Source organism: Carya illinoinensis, chromosome 2, assembly GCF_018687715.1.
Source record: "Carya illinoinensis cultivar Pawnee chromosome 2, C.illinoinensisPawnee_v1, whole genome shotgun sequence".
NCBI lineage: Eukaryota > Viridiplantae > Streptophyta > Magnoliopsida > Fagales > Juglandaceae > Carya > Carya illinoinensis.
The window spans coordinates 264424-285127 of NC_056753.1; the positions used below are offsets into that span (position 1 = coordinate 264424).

The 20704-nt window shown below is 35.7% G+C and overlaps 1 protein-coding gene across 1 annotated transcript; it reads left to right on the forward strand.

Annotated features, from left to right (window-relative positions):
• Positions 1–709: 709 nt before the first annotated feature.
• On the forward strand, positions 710–9180 carry LOC122295762 (DEAD-box ATP-dependent RNA helicase 53, mitochondrial-like). Its single transcript, XM_043104996.1, has 8 exons — positions 710–1335; positions 1603–1730; positions 1888–2299; positions 2932–3030; positions 3163–3387; positions 6331–6492; positions 6977–7468; positions 8883–9180. The coding sequence occupies exons 1-7, from the start codon at positions 943–945 to the stop codon at positions 7463–7465; spliced, it is 1908 nt and encodes a 635-aa protein (XP_042960930.1). The 5' UTR covers positions 710–942; the 3' UTR covers positions 7466–7468; positions 8883–9180.
• Positions 9181–20704: the final 11524 nt, after the last annotated feature.

Below are 20704 nucleotides of genomic sequence, written 5' to 3' on the forward strand. Positions count from 1 at the left end.
CTCATTTCACAATACGTTACACAACAATGTTGTAAAAGGAGGAATATTTTCATAAACTATCTTATAAAATTAACGTCACTTTACAAATAATACCCCTATTTTACTACATATGTTGAGTAAAGTATTATGAAATGTGTTGTGTCTCTTTTTCTTTTCTTTTTTATATGATATAAACGATACACCGAGCGTCAAATGTCGGGCGGCTGATTAGCACCATCCAACTTTTTATTAGCCGACATGTATCATATTTATCACGCAATTTATTGAATATGGACACTTAATTAAGAATTTCAAGAGCGATAATAACTTGATAGAGAAATGCTTGATCTAAAAAGATATGTTACAAAAATAAGTTAATAAATTAACATTATTTGACATGATATGTCAAATTATAAAATACTTATGATAACATACATCTAACATATTAAAGCAAATCCTGCTAATTTATTTATTTTTTTAATAAAAGACACTTACACTACATACATTTATTTAATTAATAAGTAATTTATTATTTATTATTTTTTATATTAATATTTAAATATAAAGATAAAAATAATAAATTAGATTTAGTTTATGGTAACATTTATCTTTATAAATCTAGCAATTCTTAACTCGGTATAGAATTAAGAAGGTTTCGGTGTTGCATCCAGCATCATGATAACTTGGTATAGAATTGAAAGGGCATTGCAGGCATGATGGCCAGAAAGCCTAGCACAGAGGATCCTGATCCCTGATTCCTGATCCCATAAATATCTTCCAACGTATGGTCGCACACAAAATTGTCCAAGTCATAAACCCTTTCGCTTCGCTTGGCTGTCTCCAACCCTCGCTCCGCCAAAAGCCCAGCCTAAAACCCTAACCCTAAACATATCAAATATTTCTCTCTCTCTATCTGTCTCCCTCTCTCTACAGTCTCTTGGAACAAAGACGAAATAGAATAGGATGATGAATATCATCATAAGAAGGTCGTCTTCGACAATTTCCAGGCTAAATCTCGCCGCCTTCGCGTGCTCTTCCTTCGAAACAATCACGACCACCCTGCCTAAACAATACCATGGTTACTACCCATCAACATCACAACCTGATCTCCTTTCTGGAAATTGCATCATATCTTTATTACATAGAGCCAGGGGCTTCCACGCCAAATCTGGGCCCTTGGATTTCAGTGCCTCATTGCCCTCGCGAGCGGGGTTCGCAGCCATAGAAGATTACGAGGAAGCCTCCCCGTCCAAGGTGGGGAACGACGATGGACTCGAGATTGCCAAGCTCGATATTTCGCCGGAGATTATCTCTGCTTTGGCCAAGAAAGGCATCACCAAGCTCTTCCCCATTCAGGTTTTATACAAAAATCTGCTCTCTCCTTTTCTCTTCTTCTTTATTTTTGGTTCCCCTAGATATAAGTAAATAATTTAAAAGATCGTATTTTCTTATCTTAGTTTATTTGTTTGCGTGTCTTGCGTGACCCGTCACCCCGAGTGTTCATTTGGTAACCCTTGTCATAACCATCAAGCGTCGCTTTGCCATGTAAATTGCTACGTATAGCCTTCTCAAAACTGATTATTAAATCCTTGCGGTGCTTTCTTTGCTTTCTCTCCTGCGCAGAGGGCGGTGCTGGTACCAGCAATGCAAGGGCGTGACATGATTGGTCGTGCTAGAACAGGAACGGGAAAAACCCTTGCTTTTGGAATTCCCATTATGGATAAGATTATTAAGTTCAATGCCAAACATGGGTTCGCTTCACTTGCTTTCATTTCTATTCTAAAAATATCCATGTTGCATTTTCGAATTTTAAACAAAAAATGCGTCCTCTCATCAGTAGTAAACGTTTGGGTGCGTAATGCAATTCCATTTTTATTAACAATCCGCACTTTATGTTCAATCACACAGGCGTGGCAGGAATCCTCTGGCCTTGGTTTTGGCTCCCACGAGAGAACTTGCTCGCCAGGTAGAAAAAGAATTTTCCGAGTCCGCTCCAGGCTTGGATACAATTTGTGTTTATGGTGGTACTCCCATTTCAAGTCAAATGAGGCAGCTTGATTATGGTGTTGATGTAGCTGTTGGCACACCTGGTCGCATCATTGATCTTTTAAACAGAGGTGCTCTGAACTTGTCGGAAGTTCAGTTTGTCGTTCTTGATGAAGCTGACCAGATGCTTCAAGTAGGCTTTCAGGAGGATGTTGAAAAAATCTTGGAGAGGCTGCCCCAGAGTCGTCAGAGTTTGATGTTCTCTGCAACAATGCCATCTTGGATTAGAAAGCTCACCCAAAATTACCTAAAAGATCCAGTTACCATTGATCTGGTGAGTATGCAGCTTAATTTGAGTTAGGGTACCTTTGGGTAATGAGATGAGAAATTCTCAAAACTTCTCACAATTTCTTCCCAAACATGACTCAAAACACAAAATACTTTTCAATTTCAAATAATCAAATTTTTCATCTAATCATTACCTAGTCATTACAACTTTTGCAAACTTAAAAACAAAACACAAAAACTAGTACAACTTTTTTTAACTTGAAAACAAAAATATCATTAATTTTTATTCAAAATTTTCTCTCTAATCTCCCAAAACCCAATAAACATTTTAACTCAAACATTTTACTACTGTTCACAAAATTCTGAGATACTCCAAGTGTCCAAACGAGCCCCTAATCATCAGATTATATGGTTAAAAGTTTACAACCATTTATCAATGTGGTTCTTTCTATTCCTACTTATTAAAGGTCTATTTGATGGATCAGATTCTATGGTTTCTTGTATCGTTACTTTCATGAGTTTGATTTGATTCTATTGGTAGTAGTCAATGTCATTATAGGAGTAGGTGTTACAAAGGTTTAATCTATAATGTTGCTCGTTTAAAATGGCATACCAAATTTAATTCACGGAATTGTAGAATTTGCTTACAAGCTCATTAGCTGCTCAAGTGTACTGTAGGTTGGAGATTCTGATCAAAAGTTGGCTGAAGGAATTTCTCTGTACTCAATTGCATCAGACATGCATGGAAAAGCTTCAGTTATTGGGCCTTTGATAACAGTATGGTTCCACAAGTTTAATAAATTTTAGACTTCTTATATTAAAAAATTTCCCCGTGGTTGTTTTATGTTGTTATCAACTATTTATTTATCATTTCATTGCTTGCATTCTCACTATCAGATTTGTTTTCAGGAGCATGCAAGAGGAGGAAAGTGTATTGTTTTCACTCAAACAAAACGTGATGCAGATCGATTGGCATATGCAATGGCAAGAAACTACAGATGCGAAGCTTTGCATGGGGATATCTCGCAAAGTCAGAGGGAAAGAACACTTGCCAGTTTCCGAGATGGGAGTTTTAATGTTTTAGTTGCCACTGATGTCGCAGCTCGTGGCCTTGATATACCTAATGTTGATCTGGTAGATTTATTCTCCATTTTTCTTTTTCATGTTAACTTGTTTTTTGTGATCATAAACCCCCCTTTGCTGTCAATTTACCTGTACCTTCTTAGTTAAAATAGATTTATCCCTTCCTTAGTTCGTAATTGGTATGTTCAGCACCTTTTTTTTTTTTTTTTGCATTTCTATAGTAAATCTGTTTTCCCCTTGCCCCACTCGAAGAAATTGTAGCAGAAACAAAATTCCTGGTCTTGTTCTTTTATTGTGTTTATAATTTTTTTTTGTAAATTTAACTGCAAAGTGATGGTTCATGAATTTCACCATTCTGTACATCCTTGAGAATTTCATTAATGGGATAATGCTTAAAGCAGTTCTAATGATTGGTCTGGCTGAGTTTAAAAAAACTGGCTCGACACTTGTGCTGAGTGCAAGTTTTGTTTTTGTTTTTGTTTTTTTTTATTTTTTTTTGTGCTGTTCTTCATTTTTCTCACATGATTGTCTGGCCTGTTACCCGATCTTTTTCTTTTTCAGTCTGTATGCATGTATGAAGAAAGTACGTAGAATTTCTAGTGTTGGCATTGTTGTTTTGAAAGAATCATTATAGATAAAAAGATAATCAATTTGTTTTTATGGGGAAAAATTTTATTAATAGAAATCTAGATGGAGCCCAAGTACAAATTATACGAGAGAAGACGATGAGTTAAGAAGAAGATGAAGAAATAGATACAAGGAAATCATGCAACTGAGCCCACTAAAATCTATAGCTGTTGTCCAAAGAAATAACATGTTGAAAAAAAGGCCTATGAGCTCCTCCAACAAACGTTTCTAATAAGGGAACACCTAGAAAAGTGGTTGTTAGAGCCAGTAAAAGTCCAAGAAAGCCCCCAACTCATTAGAAAGCCTAATTCTAGACAGATGAGGACCCTTTCAGCACATATACCAATCTGAGAAAACCTAAACACTCTAGGAGGCCTGATCCAACTGAAAAATCAAGTGTAATCTATGGATTGAACAACACTCGAACTGAGACTCATAAACACTCTAGGAGTCCCAACACTTTAGGGAAACAAAAACCCAGCAACTAAAAATGCCCCTCCTGCTGCCCCTCTTATTAGATACTCCAAGAAATTTCAAACAAACTAGGAAAAGCACTGCTGCCACACATCTAGAACAACTAGGAGTCCTAATCCTTGATAAAAACTCTATAAGTACGTTGTTTCCACCCCTCTCTTCTTTAATAAACCAAATCATAGTTTTAGATTTCAAGCTTCAAAGATCCCCAATCTGCTGCCAGCCTTAAGCCAGAGAGAAAACCAAGCGTTTTCCATCACACCCCACTGCTACACATGAGAAAAACATACCCTGTGGTGCTGCCCTTCACCTTTTTACTTTCTTTTCTATGTCCACTTTCAAAAACTCCCAAGAAAGTGAAGAAAACTCACTGCCAGTGTAAATAACACATACCCACAGCAGCTTTACGGCATTAGCTCGAACTTAGATTCATGAAATTTGTTTGATAATAATAAAGTTTTATTGATTGAAAAGAGGCATAGCCCAAGTACACAGGAAGTATACATGGAATACACCTAACAGAAACTAGGAACTAGAAATGGATACATGCAAATTATGAAAACTAGCCCCATTACAGTCAATGCCAGAATCGCAAGTGAATAGAGTGTTGAAGAACACTTCAGTTATGAACTGCCAGGTTAGACCAGAACACTTCAAGCTACCTTAAATTTACTGCTGCCTCATCCTAGGTAAGTACATATGATCATGCCCTTTGCCTGCATCTTTTGTGAGTTATGTAATTATAAATGCTCATGCCTTCTGAAATGCGCGTTTTCTAAATTATATGAGCACACTCAAAATTGTTTAACATCTAAGTTTCGTGATTATGAACATATCTTTATAAATGCAAGGCTCATTGCTGCAAGTGTGTTTTTAATTATTATTATATTTAAATGCTATTCATTGATATATTTTTTATTATTAAATCGTGTGAATGTAAATGGATTTGACTGTATGCTTCTGCTATGCAATGATATGTATGTAATTATTATTATTGTTCCCCGTGGGTACTTGGGCTATGCCTATCTTATTAATATAATCTGTTACGTATAAAAAAAATATTATTATTGTTGTTGTTGTTGAATGAATGGAGAAAGGAAAGGAAAACTGACTGAATGATTGATGACTGATGATGGATAAATGATGACTGCTGATAGATAATGTTTAACAGATAGTGGGGCAAATGGTAGCGTCATAATGGCTCATGACTAGTGATGTCCATCTCCTTTTAATGGGATCTCATCCGGGTTCTCAAGTGGAATCATGATCGTCAACCACTAGCACAAGGGGAAATTTTATGAATGATTGATGGATTCTATGTAACAGAATGATCGTTAAATGTTTGTGCATGATGGTTTAAAGGAAAAGCCTGAATTAAGTATAATATGTTTGCTGCGTGATGTATTGCTTATTGAGTATTCGAACTCATTGTTTTTGTTTTTTTGTGTTAAGTGTCCCGGGTGATAATAAATGTGAGGATGAAGGTGTGGGACAGGAATTGGCTAAGGACAAGAGGAGAAGGCCTAGCTATTTATGATTTATGTTTTTTTGTTTAATTTTAAGTGATTAGCACATGACTTTGAACAATTTTTAACTAGTGATACATATGACTCTTTTACATAATAAAGCATGGTTTATTTTTGCTTTATAGAATCTTTCACATTTGGCACTTTTAACGATTATAAAAAGTTGGCAGCATTCCTGGCCTTGTGAGGAAGGGTGCATCACAGATAATAGGCTCCTCTTCTCTGGATTTGCATTGTGCTTCTTGGTCTCTGTGGATTGAAATTAGACAATTTTGTCTTTTGGGGAGGGGAATTTTTATATTGATGCAGTTTTTCTGGTGGAAGTATTTGTTTTGTTGCTTGCAATTTTAACTCATCTTTTGCCTAGATTATACATTATGAGCTTCCCAACAACTCGGAGATATTCGTTCATCGATCAGGCCGAACAGGTCGTGCTGGGAAGAAAGGAAGTGCTATCCTTATTTACACACAGGACCAGACGAGGGCTGTACGAGTTATAGAGCGAGAAGTAGGATGCAAATTTACAGAGGTTAGGACTTATCTTACTTTCCATTTGCATCAGTTTACTTGAAATAGCCGTGTTTAATACTTGCTGCATTTTGTATGATATTGATGGGAAAAAGTTAGTTTTCTGAGAGTATTGTGATTAGAATTTTATGAACGATCTATATTACTAGTTTACTCTGAACCAGTAGAGTAGCAAGCTAGCTATTTCTTGATCCTAGATATACATGTGCGTATTCTACAAAATGCATTCATGAAAACACACTGCTGACTGCAATATCCATGAGTAGCTCATCCTACAAATGCATTCCCAGATACTCAGGCACCTTTCCTACATGTGAATCCAATCCTCCTGGTCTGGCCAACCTTCCCTATAGATACTTAGCAGGGCTCTCTCTCTCTGACAAACACATGCACTGCTCATGTAAAATCTACAATGTGGGACTGTTTCCACATTACCTGACTTTCTATGTTCTTATGCTGATTGTATGATTACCTGTTGTTATCAGCTGCCTAGAATTGCTACTGAGGGTGGTGCAAGCAGGGACATGTTAGGTGACATGGGTGGTGGTGGTAGATTTGGCTTTACTGGAGGCATGAGGGATCGTAGATCTGGTGATAGTGGTTTTGGCCATTCTAGTGGTCAAGGGCATCCTGGATTTGGGCGTAGTGGTGGCTATAGTGATTCTTTTGGTAGACCAGGTCAAGATCGTAGACCTAGTTCTGGACGTTTTGGTTCCTTTGGCGGCCCTGGCACTGGTAAATCTCAAGGTGGGAACTTTGGTGGTTCTGGGTTTAGTCGGTCAGGTGGTTTTGGTGATTTTAGTAGTTCAGACCGATCTGGTGGATTTGGTTCAGGCCGGTCTAGTGGATTTGGTGATAATCTACCAAGCCGTAACAATGGTGGCTTTGGAAATTCTCGTACTAGTCAGTCTGCCGTCTTTGGGGACAAAACCAATGATGATCAGAACCCTGGGAGAGCATCACGAGCTTACTAAATGGTATGCTTATGTTCTTTATTACTTAATAAAATGTTTATTTTCTTTATTATTTTTTTCAGTATGCGAGTTAGTTTTTCTTTTTAAGTGAAATTTTATTCAATCTCAGAAAGCGGTGAAATTCAAGTACCCAGGGAGTACACAACATATACACTAAACATAAAAAAGAAATAGCAGAAAATCCGGATGGATAAGATTAGTATCAGAAATACGAGTGACCACCCATAGATAAAAGGATTTTAAGGGAAAGAAATTTAATATATTCCTTGATTTATCACAATCTTCAAAACACAGAATTATCATTTTGTTCTCCCATTTACACCCATTAGGCAAGATGAAGTCAATTTCCACGAATCTTCACAATGATGGCAGGCACACTGTTCTTTCCAACACCATGAGATTCATTGCGCGTCTAGGGAGATCTCAATCCACTCCAAATAGACTGAATATATGATTTCAGAAATCATTAGCCACTTCTCAATAAAGCAAAAGATGCTCAACAGATTTCGGCACCTATAGCAATCACCAATGGGAAATGATGATCTGAGTGTCATCCTTTGTAGGGACTTTTAGGATGATGAATAGCATTTTTCATTACCCATATGTGCCTTGTCCTCAAAATTGTCCAGAGAGAGAATTTTTCCTCTGGTAGCCATCCAAAGAAGAAAAGCCACCCGGCTTAGTTCTCCAAGTATCCTAAGGAAATGAAGTTTAGCCTGTGGAAGTATGACATTATAGGAAGATCTGACTTCAAATATTCTACCGTCAGAGAATGTGTCGACCTAATCTTGTCTTCTGTACCTCTCCCCCATCTTGAAGAATATAATTCATCAAAGAAGAAAGTAAAGAAATCCACCTCCCAAGGTTGCTGTAAACTCAATGAAAGAGGCATCCCACTATTCAGAACCATTAAAGAAATGTAAATTACTTGTCACAGACACATCTTTAGAATGTAGATTGCTAAATAATTTTGGAAAGGCTTCCTGTAGGGACCAATTTTCACACGAATCATTATGCCAGAACCAAATCTTAAAGCTATCACCAATTTTAGAACTGGTAAAGCTGGAAAAATCTTTCTTCGCCACGTATTTTTGCATCATATTTAGCGTCCATAGGAACCATTTACCTTATTAGATTACCACCCATCCCATGAAGTACCATATTTAGCATCCGCTTTCAACCGCCACAAACTCTCTTATTTGCACAATGCACTCTCTTATTTGCACAATGCCATTACCATTTCTCCAATAAGGCACGATTGAATAAAAGCAACTTCTGAACCCCGAAACTTCCTACAGATAAAAAGCAAAGAGGCTTTTGATCAATGCATCTAATGCGATCTTCACTTTATTTGTAAAATGTATTTTTCAAGTTGTGGGTCGTTAGTCGCTAACACTAGTGATACTTAACATGACAGCTATGGAAACAACAGAAGACAGCTCCCAGTGGGAGTTCAATTTGATTAATAGTGTTTGCTGGGAGTAGCATGAGGCTTACCTGACCGATCAAAAAGCATGGGGCTTACATGGATTCTGCACCTTCAAGTTCTAAATATTTTCTAGTTACTCCAATAAGACGTATTGCTAATATATTTTGCTGTTTATATTCAAAATTATATCAGTTTTGAAGAGAACAATATCATGTTTGTAGAAGGGGCTCGTCTAATCTATTATGAAAGCCTGGTTTTTTTGGCTTTTTATAAGCCTATTTCTCTATTTATCTTAGTACTCAAAATTGTTGATAATTTACTGCCTTCGTCGGTGCTGTTTAGATAAAATTATGAAGCTGAAAAATGGATCATTAGTGTTGCTTCCACCAAAACGAACCCTCCCAGCATCTATTACAAAAATGATGTTTGGTTCGTTGTGAATTTGTGTAGGAGAAAAACTATTATTTGGAATCGAGTAGGAAAAAGGGGAAACCAACCAACATGGATTCAGGTTCACATTTGGGAAAGTATTGAGCAGTTTCGAATAAGGAATCAGAGGAGTTGCCTGACTTGCAGTCCTGACTCCTGGCTTATTTGGTGCTAAAAAGTAATCAGATCTCCCGGGTGAGGAGCATTCGGACTTCTAAGGTACACTACAGATGGGAGAACAGAGGGATGCATGTAGGGGGTGGGTCAGACCATGATACACCCGAACCGACCAAGATCAGACTTTAAAGCTTGAACCTACACGTTTAATTAATGGGTGGCACAATACGCTCCGCATAATCCGTATAGGAGTTGCAGGATTTGAAATCTAGGGAGGAGTATGAGGTTCTTTTTATGGAGGTATTTTTGAGAAAAAAAATTGTGGAGGGAGAACTTGAGAGGGTGGCGTTGGATGAAATCTCTGGGCGATAAAAATTAATAGCTCTTTGGCTAAAAGAGGAATAAATGTACTAAATTATTTCATAGAATGGCCAACTCACACCAAAGGAACAATGCTATTGAGATGCTTCACTCCGATGGTTGTGTGATTTCATCTCCACATCAGGATCTTATAGAGCATTATTATGATCTTCTCACCGAATTAGCTTCTTGGAATCCTAAAATTGGTGAGCTGGTTTTTTATTCTCTTAATCCTCTTAGTGAGAGTTGGTTGGAGAAACTGTTTGATGAAGATGGGGTTTTTTAGGTGGTTAGTGGGATGGTCAAAGATAAAGCTCTTAGTTCGGATGATTTTTCTATGACATTTTTTTCAAATTTGTTGGGAGATTGTGAAAGAAGATGTGATTAAAAAAAATAAAAATAAAAATAAAAAAAATAAAAAAAAAAAGAAAAAGATTGTGAAAGAAGATGTGATATATATATATAAAGGAAAAAAAAAAATCATTTTAAGAAGTTTGAAAAATCTCTTCATGCTGCTTTCATTACTCTCATTCCCAAGAAACCTGGGGCTTTAAAGCTAAAGGTTTTTGACCTATTAGTATTGTGAGCAAGATTTATAAGATAATATCAAAGGTTCTTGCTAATCGTATGAGCAAGATGATAGAGCAAATTTATTTCTAAGCTCCAAAATCCATTTGTTCGGGGAAGACAAATTTTTGATTTGGTGCTCATTGCTAATGAATGCCTACACAGTCGTTTGAGGGAGGGTGGTGTTGTTGTTCTTTGTAAGGTTGATATAGAAAATATATTTAATCATTTGAATTGAGACTTCCTTTTCTACATGCTTGGGAGATACGGATTTTGGGAAAGGTGGTGTTTGTCGATTACGCATTGTGTTTCTACTGCCTGATTCTCGATGTCGGTCAATGGTAACCTTGTTAGTTTTATCCATAGATCGTGTGGTTTAAGACTGGAGGACCCTTTATCCTATTTCCTTTTTGTCATTATTATAGAGGTGTTGGGTCGGATGGTGGAGGCTGCTATTAGGGAGAGTTTCTTTTAGGTTTTTTGGTTAGTAATACCATTAACGGGTCTATTACTCTTTCACATATTCTTTTTACAAATGACACCCTCATATTTTGTGATGTGGATCATGATCAGATTCAAGCCCTAAGGGTTATGTTATTATGTTTTGAAGTTGTTTCGGGCATTAAGGTGAACCTTGGAGAGTCAAAGTTAGTTTTGGTGGGGGTAGTGCATAACATCAATAGCTTGGCAAGCTTGTTGGGCAGTAAACTTGCTTATTTACCTCTAAAATATTTAGATCTTCCTCGGGGGCGCCTTACTATTTGGGATGAGGTTGTTGAGAAAGTTGAGAAAATTTTGACTGTTTAGAATGACTATATTTATCTATAGGGGTAAATTTAGTTTTATTAATGGTACTCTTTTTAATTTCCCCACTTGTTTTCGACCATTGTTTCCATTTCCTTCAAGGGTGGCCAATCGTATTGACAAGTTGTTTTGTGCATTTTTATGGGGGTGGTATGGTAGAGGAAACTAAACTCCATCTTGTTAGTTGGAAGAAAGTTTGTTCTCCTATTTCGATTGGAGGGTTGAGAGTTCGTAATATAAAAATATTTAATAAGGTTTTATTGGGGAAATGGCTATGGAGATATTAATCAGAAGGGGAGTCACTTTGAGAAAGGTCATTGATTGGAAGTATGGAAGTGTTTGGGAGATTGGTGTTCTAATTAAGTTCGTTGGGTTAATGGTGTAGGGCTTTGAAAGTTCATTAGAAAGGGCTAAGAGAGCTTTGTTAGTCATAATAGTTATGCTGTTGGCGAGGGATCTATGATTCGTTTCTATTTTGACATTTGGTGTGGTGATCAGGCCCTCAATAGTGTTTTTTGGCTATCTTTCGATGGGCTTCAGATTGGTTTGTTGCTATTTTTGATTTGCTTTGTTGTTCTAATGGCTTGATTTAGTGGGATATTTGTTTAACTAGAGTTGTGATGCCCCCAAAATCCAATTGGGATTTGACAGAACTTGAAGCGTTGGGATATGCAACACAAGGTTACATACCTCCGTTGATGACAGTTAAGAATACAATGCACCTAGCATGCTTCTAACAGTATGTAGTAAATGCAGCAAATAATTTTTTTTACCAACTTACATTATACCAGAATGCTAATCCCAAAACATATTTACTTTCCATTCATAATCACTTAACCAAAAGTCACATAATAGTTCCAACTAGTATGTAAAAATAAACATAGTACTTGAGTTGTAACTCCTTAATTACATATAAATATAAATATAATCTAAGCGCCAAGTTGCTAGCACAACTCCGCTATCAACTCCAAAATGATATCCAACAATTGGAGAATCATCTCCCTAAGGCTCCTCCTTGGCCTATTTGACCTTGTCCAGACAATTGCACATTGTTCCTCCGCTTCTTGTCACATCGTCTACCATTCTAGGGGATATGATAGTTGGGACTACCATAGTAAGATTTATAAAATCTCAACAAGTAAAGTTCTTAAGCTACTAACAGTATATTAAGCATGCAATACAATAAACATGATATGTATTTATTATAAACACGAACTTGATTATGCAAAAACATTAACTTTTTCAATAACTGAGTTTACTCAGAACTTCGTGACGTGCTTCCTCATATAAAAAAAAAAAAATCATGCATTATTATTCATGTTCTTACATAGAGGTCTTGTCTCATGGGGTTTCTATGATATCTTATCTCATAAGGTTTTCCTGATATCTTATCTTATGGGGTTACCAACTTACCATGATTGCTTAGTCTTAGTTCATGGGATTACCATGATTTCTTATCAATTCATACTTGACTCAAGAAAAGATTTCTTGATAGACTTGTATGCTTATGACATGACAATCGTGACAGGTGACAGATATCCATGATTGAAGCTTATAATGCAATGGCATGGCATAGAAATATCAAATAACAAGGCCTAAACTAAAACATGCATTTATTGCATGGACCTTACCAACCCACATACATAAATATATTACAAGTTAAAAGCTAACTTACATAAATCTGTGCTTAAAGTAAGCGTAGTGTAGGTTGAAATGAGAGACATTCTAGGGTTAGAAATTCTCACTTAATCCTCATAAAAAATAAATTTACTAACTTTAAATTTGCAAAATTACCCTTTAGCTTTTGGGAAATTACAATTAGCCCCTAAACTTATGAAAATTGCAAACGGGCCCTAAAACTTACCAAAAGTTACATATCTCATGTAAATTCCATTCTAAGACCATTTATGGGCTTAAAGTTTATAAAAACTCATCCCTACTATAAGAACTCTTACAGGCCAAACCATTCTTAGGCTAAAAATGATGTTTGCTTGCTACTTGGCCATTAACCCCATCATCATGCATGCTTAGACCCAAAATTAACAACTCATAAACATCAAATCATTGGATCTAATATCATGCCAAGACACTAAATTAAGCATTTATCAAAACCATAAACTCACCATTTCAAAGAATCAACCAAAACCTCAAGATTAGGTCAAATTTAACCTAATCTTTGTGTTTTTGGTTGATCACTTACATTTTAACGCTAGGGACTCCAACATGTTGAAGATTAATCAAATAAATAATTCATTTAATATTATCATGATTTGATTTTCATAATATTTAATATATTTATCTTATCTTATCTCAATGCAATTTCCTTCTAAATAAGGATGTATGCATTGTATTGAGCAACAATTGAGAAAGCAAAAATGTAGCCCTCAAGTCTCTTTCCCTCTTTCTTTCTTCTCCATCTCCTTTTATATTATATTTTATTTTCTATTATGGTATCAGAGCAGAGGTCTTGAGTTCGAACCCTGACTCTATACTCTATGCTATTTAATTAAATATTCTACGTATTAGGCCACATATTAAGGAGCTGATGGGAAGAATTAGATTTTATTATTTATTTTATATCTCAACAAAACATTCCATAAATATCACTTCCGACATGCTTGACTAACAACAAAAATAAACTTTATACATCAATGATAATCGGCTTGCATAGAAAAACATGGAAACCGAAACTTAGCATGCATGACCTTAAACATTGAGACTAAATCATTGATTTACATGCATAAAATCTCGAGAAAACACATCCTTGTGCCTCTCATTCAAGTTATAACTTGATTTAATCATCATATCCAACATATCATAGTAAATAATCACACCGAAACATCCATTAACCCAAGAGACTCTAGACTTAGCATAAGAACATACTCTTTGGTTGTTTATCAAAATCCCAACAAAACCTTAGTCATAAAGTTTGTTGGAGGATTCAGTTCTAAGCCTTTGTAGATCATGCAAAACCATTTTATTAAAACCTGATATACTCTAAACCAAATGATAAACTTGCATAAAACTCAAAGCAAAATCCCATAGCACCAAAATTTACAAAACTTTTCAATAAAACATCACCAACTTCCAAAGCTTACCAATAAACTCCAAATAGAGTACCATACCACCAAATCACCAACATCCAACTTTCAAACCTCAAAAAATAAAAGAAAAAAAAAATAACCAACACTCTTCTAATAATCTAAGACTCAAAAGCTTAATAAAATAAAAAAGAGGTTAGACTTAGAATGAAGTAATCACACTTAATAAAATAAAAAAGAGGTTAGACTTAGAATGAAGTAATCACAAGCTTGAATGTCCAAGGAAAACATTTAGCACCAAACTCTCTCTCAAAACCCCACTCAGTTTGCTCCCAAGAAAAAGAAAGTGTGGGAAATGAAGGGAGGGAGTGGGACTAAAAGGGATGAGGTGAGGGCTGGCTTGGAGTGGGTGGGAGGCATGACAATTGAAGGGAAGGCTTGCTTGAGTAGTTGGCCAAATCCATGGTGGGTGAGACTTAAAACTTGACCGATTGAGTACTGATGGGAGTGGGTGGCTTGCTTAGGTGTGACGGCCACTATTTGGGCTGCCATGGGGGAAAACTTGTGGGAGAAGCTAAGTTAAAAGAGGGTCATTCAATTTGGAACATAATTCACCCAATCTGGTTTGCTCATTTACGATATAGTTAGGGTTTCAAGTCCACATGCAATTGTTTTGGTCAAATGAAAATACCATAATGTAAGGGAGTGGATGAGGGTGTAAGAGTTTGTATATGAGTGGTTGGTTGCTTGTGGAAGTGGTTTAAACTAAGAAGGAAACACATAGCCAAATCGAGTGGCATTTAGGGTTTGGGAACCATTTGGGATTTCGATTAACCTAGGGATTTAGGGTTTTGTTGTTCACCACCAGTTTTGGCATTTCATTAGGGTTAAAACCCTCTTTGTGGCTGGCCAAAAAGTACTGGAGTGGGTGGAATAGTGAAATATGTAAGAAGGCATGTTGACTTGCTTAGTTTTCACTACATTTACCTTACATGTTTATATATATTTATAAATAAACAATTATATATAAATGTAGAAAAACTATATTCCAAAATAACAAGAATATAAGTCTTAAAAAGATGCATATTTGAAAAGCTCAATAATACTTCTTAATACAAGTCTTGAAAATATACATATCTGAAAAGCGCAATAATAATTCTCAATCTAACTTTTAAAACGATAAACACTCATCTTCATCCAAAAGATAATAAGGATCAAAGTACAAAATTTTAATCAAAATATTTTTATCACAATCACATAGGAAAAGTGCAATTATATTTTGTGTTTATGTACTTTTTCCAGCCAACAGAAAAACCCATCAACACTAATAATTATAGTTTGTACATATAAAAATTTTCCAGCCAAGGTCTCAAACTCCCAACAACACATGTGGGTTTGAAGAATAGAAGTGTGGATTCAACAAACTGTGGTATGTCCTCAAAAGCCCAACCTAGATCACTCAAGTTCACTAAATATTTTCTTCCCAAAACCCTAACCTTAGTTTTCCTCTAAATTTTGTCGGTGTGCAGCGCCAATTCCCAGAGCCCTAACAACTAAATGGGATTTGATATAAAATGGATAGGCATTATCACATATTCTGTTATAATAAATTGTTCTCACCAAGATTCTTTTAGGCCAACTTGAGGTATTAGACAGGGGTATCCCCTATCCTCCTATCTCTTCATTATGTGTACTGAGCCCCTTAGTAGTTTAATACAACATAGACAAGCTATTGTAGCCATCACGAGGGGGAGGAATTATTTGCATGTTAGTCATCTGTTCTTTGTAGATGATTGTTTGTTTTTTTGTAAGGCAAACTCCTTGGAGTGGAGCAGGTTATGTTATTTGCTTGAGATGTATGAGCTAGCTAGTGGACAAAAACTTAATAAAGAAAAGACTTCAATTAGTTTTAGCAAGAATACAAGAGGGGAAGCCTATGAGAAGTATTTGGGATTACCTTCTTTGATTGGTAGGTCCAAGAAAAAAAAGTTTCAAGACTATTCTGGACAAGGTTTGAAGCAGATTGAGCAGTTGGAAGCTGAAATATCTATCACAGCAGGTAAATAGATCTTGATCAAGGTTGTGATCCAGTCTATTCCAACTTACATCATGGGGGTTTTTACAATTCCAAAAGCATCTTGAGAGAACTTAACAGATTGATGAAACAGTTATGGTGGGGGCAAAAAGCTGAGGAGAATAAGATCAACTGGATTTCTTGGGGTAAAATGGCTCAAGCTAAAGCATGTGGTGGACTTAGTTTTAGGGATCTTGAGAGTTTCAACCTGGCCATACTTGTCAAGCAAGGTTGGAGACTCATCCAATCTCCTAATTCTCTAGCAGTTAGAGTGCTTTCTACTAAGTATTTCCCAAATGGTCTCAGATTTGGAGAAGTATAATGGCTGCAAAACCACTTCTAGTTGAGGGTCTTTCTCGGCACATTGGGAATGGCTGCAACACAAGGATTTGGTTTGACAAATGGTTACCAATTCCATGTTCTTATCGTGTTCAAAGTCGAGTGAACCTTTTATCTCCAAATGAAAAAGTGGCTGCTTTGATTTGTCCTAATACTAATTCATGGAATATGCCATTTATTAACCAGATTTTCTCTTCTTCTAAAGCAGCAGCAATTAGTCAGATGCTATTAGTAGTTGCAATGGTCCTGACAGAATCCAATGGAGATGTACAAAAAATGAGATTTTTTCTGTAAGGAGTGCTTACCACCTCCAACTTGAGCTCCAAAATAGAAGCAAGGGACAATCATCTACTCCAATTGCATTGAAGGATCTTTGGAATAAATTGTGGAGGCTGAAGGTTCCTAATCCTGAAAAACTGTTTTTATGGAAGGCTTGCAAAAATGGTCTTGCTACGAAAGGAAACCTGTTCAGAAGGAGAATAGTGTCTGATTCTTGGTGTCCAATATGTCTACAATTTGAAGAAACTGTTGAGCATGCACTATGGGAATGCATTGCAGTAAGAGATGTGTGGAGTTCTTGTTCCATTCAGCTTCAAAAGCAAAGTATACTACAATCTACTTTAAAAGAATTCCTGCTTCATATGCTTGAGGAACTAAATGAAGAATCATTAGCAGAGTTAGCTGTGGTTGCTTGGAGACTTTGAAAAAGAAAGAATGAAATGGTTTTCACTCAAGTTTTTATTAGTCCTCAAATATTATTAAAGCAAGTGAATTAGAACATTGAGGATATTAATATGGCTTATCAGTCGAGTTCATCAATCCCTACTGTCCTTGTCTCAGATTTGGTGCACTAATGGATTCCTCCTCTTAACTGCTACAAAGTGAATTGGTACTCAGCTAACAAAGGTGCAAGGTAGGGATCGGAACCATTATTTGTGATTAGGAGGGTAATGTGATGGCTCCAATGTGTATGTGTAGGCCACTTTTTCCTTATCCATATCTGGCTGAAGCTTATGGTGCAATTGCAGTCTGCTATCCTAGCACAAAACCTTGGTCTAAAGCACATTGTTTTAGAAAGTGATGCTCTGAATGTTGTGAATGATCTCAAAGCTAGCAAGGTTAACTGGGGCCACTCTGGGTTGATATAAGAAGACACCAGGTTTGTTTTGCAACATTTTGAAGGCTGGTATGTTTCTTACATTCCTAGAAAGTTTAATCATTTGGCTCATTCACTACAAGAGAATTGGTTTTTTGAGACAAAAATTTTTGTCTCAAAAAACTCAAATTTCATCCCTAGAAGCTTTTGGAGATGAAAATTTTTTTGTCCCTATTTTGTCTTAGAAAGACTGTCTCAGAAATGTTTTGGAGACAAAAATTAATTTTCGTCTCCAAAAAGTACTTTTAAGGACTAAATTGGGCAGAACTAGTCAAAACCATTTGAACGGATTTTTTTTTAGACAAAAAATGTCGTCTCAAAATCAAGTTCAAATGAAAAAAATTTTGTTCAAACTTACACTTTTGTTCGAACAATATGAAATATTAATTCAAACCAATAACCATATCTGACCAAGTCCGTTTGAACCAACATATTTTTAAGTAACTTTTGTTTGAAAAAAAAATATTAACCATTCGAACAAACAATCTATTTTCAAAAATCTTCTGTTCGAAAGGAGTTTTGATAAATAACGTTATTCGAATAAATATTTAATTGTTCAAACGAACAATTGGAGTGTATTTTCCGATACGTTCGAATGGGTTGTTTTTGTTCGAATAGGTCTATTTTTGTTCAAATATATGCATAAATGGTAATTTACCATTCGAATGGATTATTTAAAGTTCAAACAGTATTGGTCAAGCAAAATGAAATTTAATTTAAAAAAACATACTAATATTACACAAATTGTAATCATATATACATCAATTGTTCAAATGTTTACGAACATCATAAATAAAGGCAATTAAAAAAATTAAATGAATTATGATTGTGGTGGTAGTGGTGGCATAGAGTTTTGGGATATCATTGACTCGAATTGTTTAAACATTTTTTGGTTATTTAATTGTAGCCTCTCTTCTAATCTTGCCACTAAATCTGCTACTTGATCTAATCGGGTCAGCAACTCTTTTTCCTTTAACATCAATCGTTCTATTTCAAGTGCAACTTCCTCTAATTTCTTAGTCTTGTCGTCATTCGATCTGGCTTTAAAAGAGGATGACGATGTTGAGGATGGCTTCACGCAACATCTTAAGCCCCTCAAATATCCAGAACATGATCCAAGAACTTGAGAAAAGATTTGAGCATCATTGACAGATGATTCATCAGATGGATCCGCAACGGTTTCTTTAAGAAATATCATCTTGTCCTACAAAAAAAAAACATTAAAATTAGTATAGGTAACAAAAATATCTTTAGACAATGGAATTAAATAAACTTAAACTTACATAATTTGCCTCTGCCTCAGGATTGCTCAAAAAACCATCACGATTTTTATTACTTCATACAATTGGGTCAGATCATAGTTAGCAGGATTTCTTCTTGCTACAAAATGAAAATCAATATCAAAATTTAAACCAAAAAAGTGTATTTATTAATATTTAATAGAGACTAAAATAACTAACCATTTTTTTTACAAGCGATGAAAAGATTGAGAACCCGCATGATGGTGTATCATTAAATTTGATTTATTTGCTTTGTTCACTGTACTCCATTGCTAAAAAAAAAAAGTATTATAATTTTATATTTAATACATCTATCATATGTTATTAAAAAAATATTTCAGCGAAATTACCTGATAAGCAGGATCTTCAAACAGATCACAACTTTCTCCCATTCATTTGGTGGTATTGCTTGGAATGGATTTTGACGCGCCTCTGTCGTAGTACTAAACTTCTAATAGTGTGCATGACATCGACCTTTGTACCTCCAGAATACATTCGACATCAGTTCCTCAATCATTAATTGATCCTCTAGCCGGCCAAAATTTAGTTCAAACTCGTCCTTCAAAAAATTATAAACAATTAGTAAAATTTTAAAAGTTATTTAAATTAAAATGTTATACAAAATAACTTATTCCAAGGCAATGAATTTTTATGTGGTCTTTCACATCTTGGGGAACTTTAGCCCAGGAGGATGTAACCTTCGATGCATACGTGCGAGTAAATGTACCAATATAAGAAGCAAGCCAAGCTACTGAATCCCCGAAGCCGCCAGTGTGATTATCAGGTATATCAACTTTAATTTTACCTACTTTCCTTACTTTCTCTATGCAGACACCCATTGTAATGCCTCTAACTCGGTATTGGTTTACAACAGCTATATATACAATAATTAAAGCATATATTTTAATTAAATTATTTTATTTGAAAGATATACAGTGATAAAATACATTATTCTAGTTCTGGTAATGTTGGCTCACCATTGTTGGCAGGTGAACCACATGGGGAGTTAGTAAGTGGTGGGGATGGCTCATGTGTTCTTTTGTGCTTAGGAGGCATATCTATTTGAAATTATAATAAATTATTATTCAAATAAGATAAATTTCATCGTTTTATAAGAATTATACCTATACAAATATCTGTTTGAAAATCATTCAGTATCAGTTTTGTTGGACCAGTCGCTCTCATCCTCAGTAGACACTTTAGTTGATTCATGTTCTTCCGACATTTCACCTTCAATTATTTCGGATTGGACATCTTCTCTGCGCAATGAGACCATGTCATATTAGCTTAGATCAACAAATAGATTGATGCCTGTTTTATTTTCTTGATATGCTTCTTCATGGTTTGGACTATCAACTTCTTCATGTAGTTTGTCTGCCTCTGGAATATAATCATATACATTTCTTGGTGCAAACTTTTTGACTGTTATCATTGGCTGCAAATATACATCTATTTCATTTCCTGGTGACCTTGGCCTTGGGATCAATAGAGTCATCATAAAATAAGGATCCTTCATACACATATATGGTGGTAAATTATAAGGCATTAATATGATAGGTCAGGTGCTATGAGAAGTGCTTATGTTGCCAAACGGATTAAAGTCATCAGTTGCTAAACCAATACGTGCATTGCGAGGTTCTCTA

Excerpts from the sequence above, each read along its gene's own strand:
- LOC122295762 (XM_043104996.1), top strand. The coding sequence starts at position 943 with ATGATGAATATCATCATAAGAAGGTCGTCTTCGACAATTTCCAGGCTA. Across the intron at positions 1,336-1,602 it reads CCAAGCTCTTCCCCATTCAG|AGGGCGGTGCTGGTACCAGC; the intron begins GTTTTATACAAA and ends TCTCCTGCGCAG. Across the intron at positions 6,493-6,976 it reads TAGGATGCAAATTTACAGAG|CTGCCTAGAATTGCTACTGA; the intron begins GTTAGGACTTAT and ends TGTTGTTATCAG.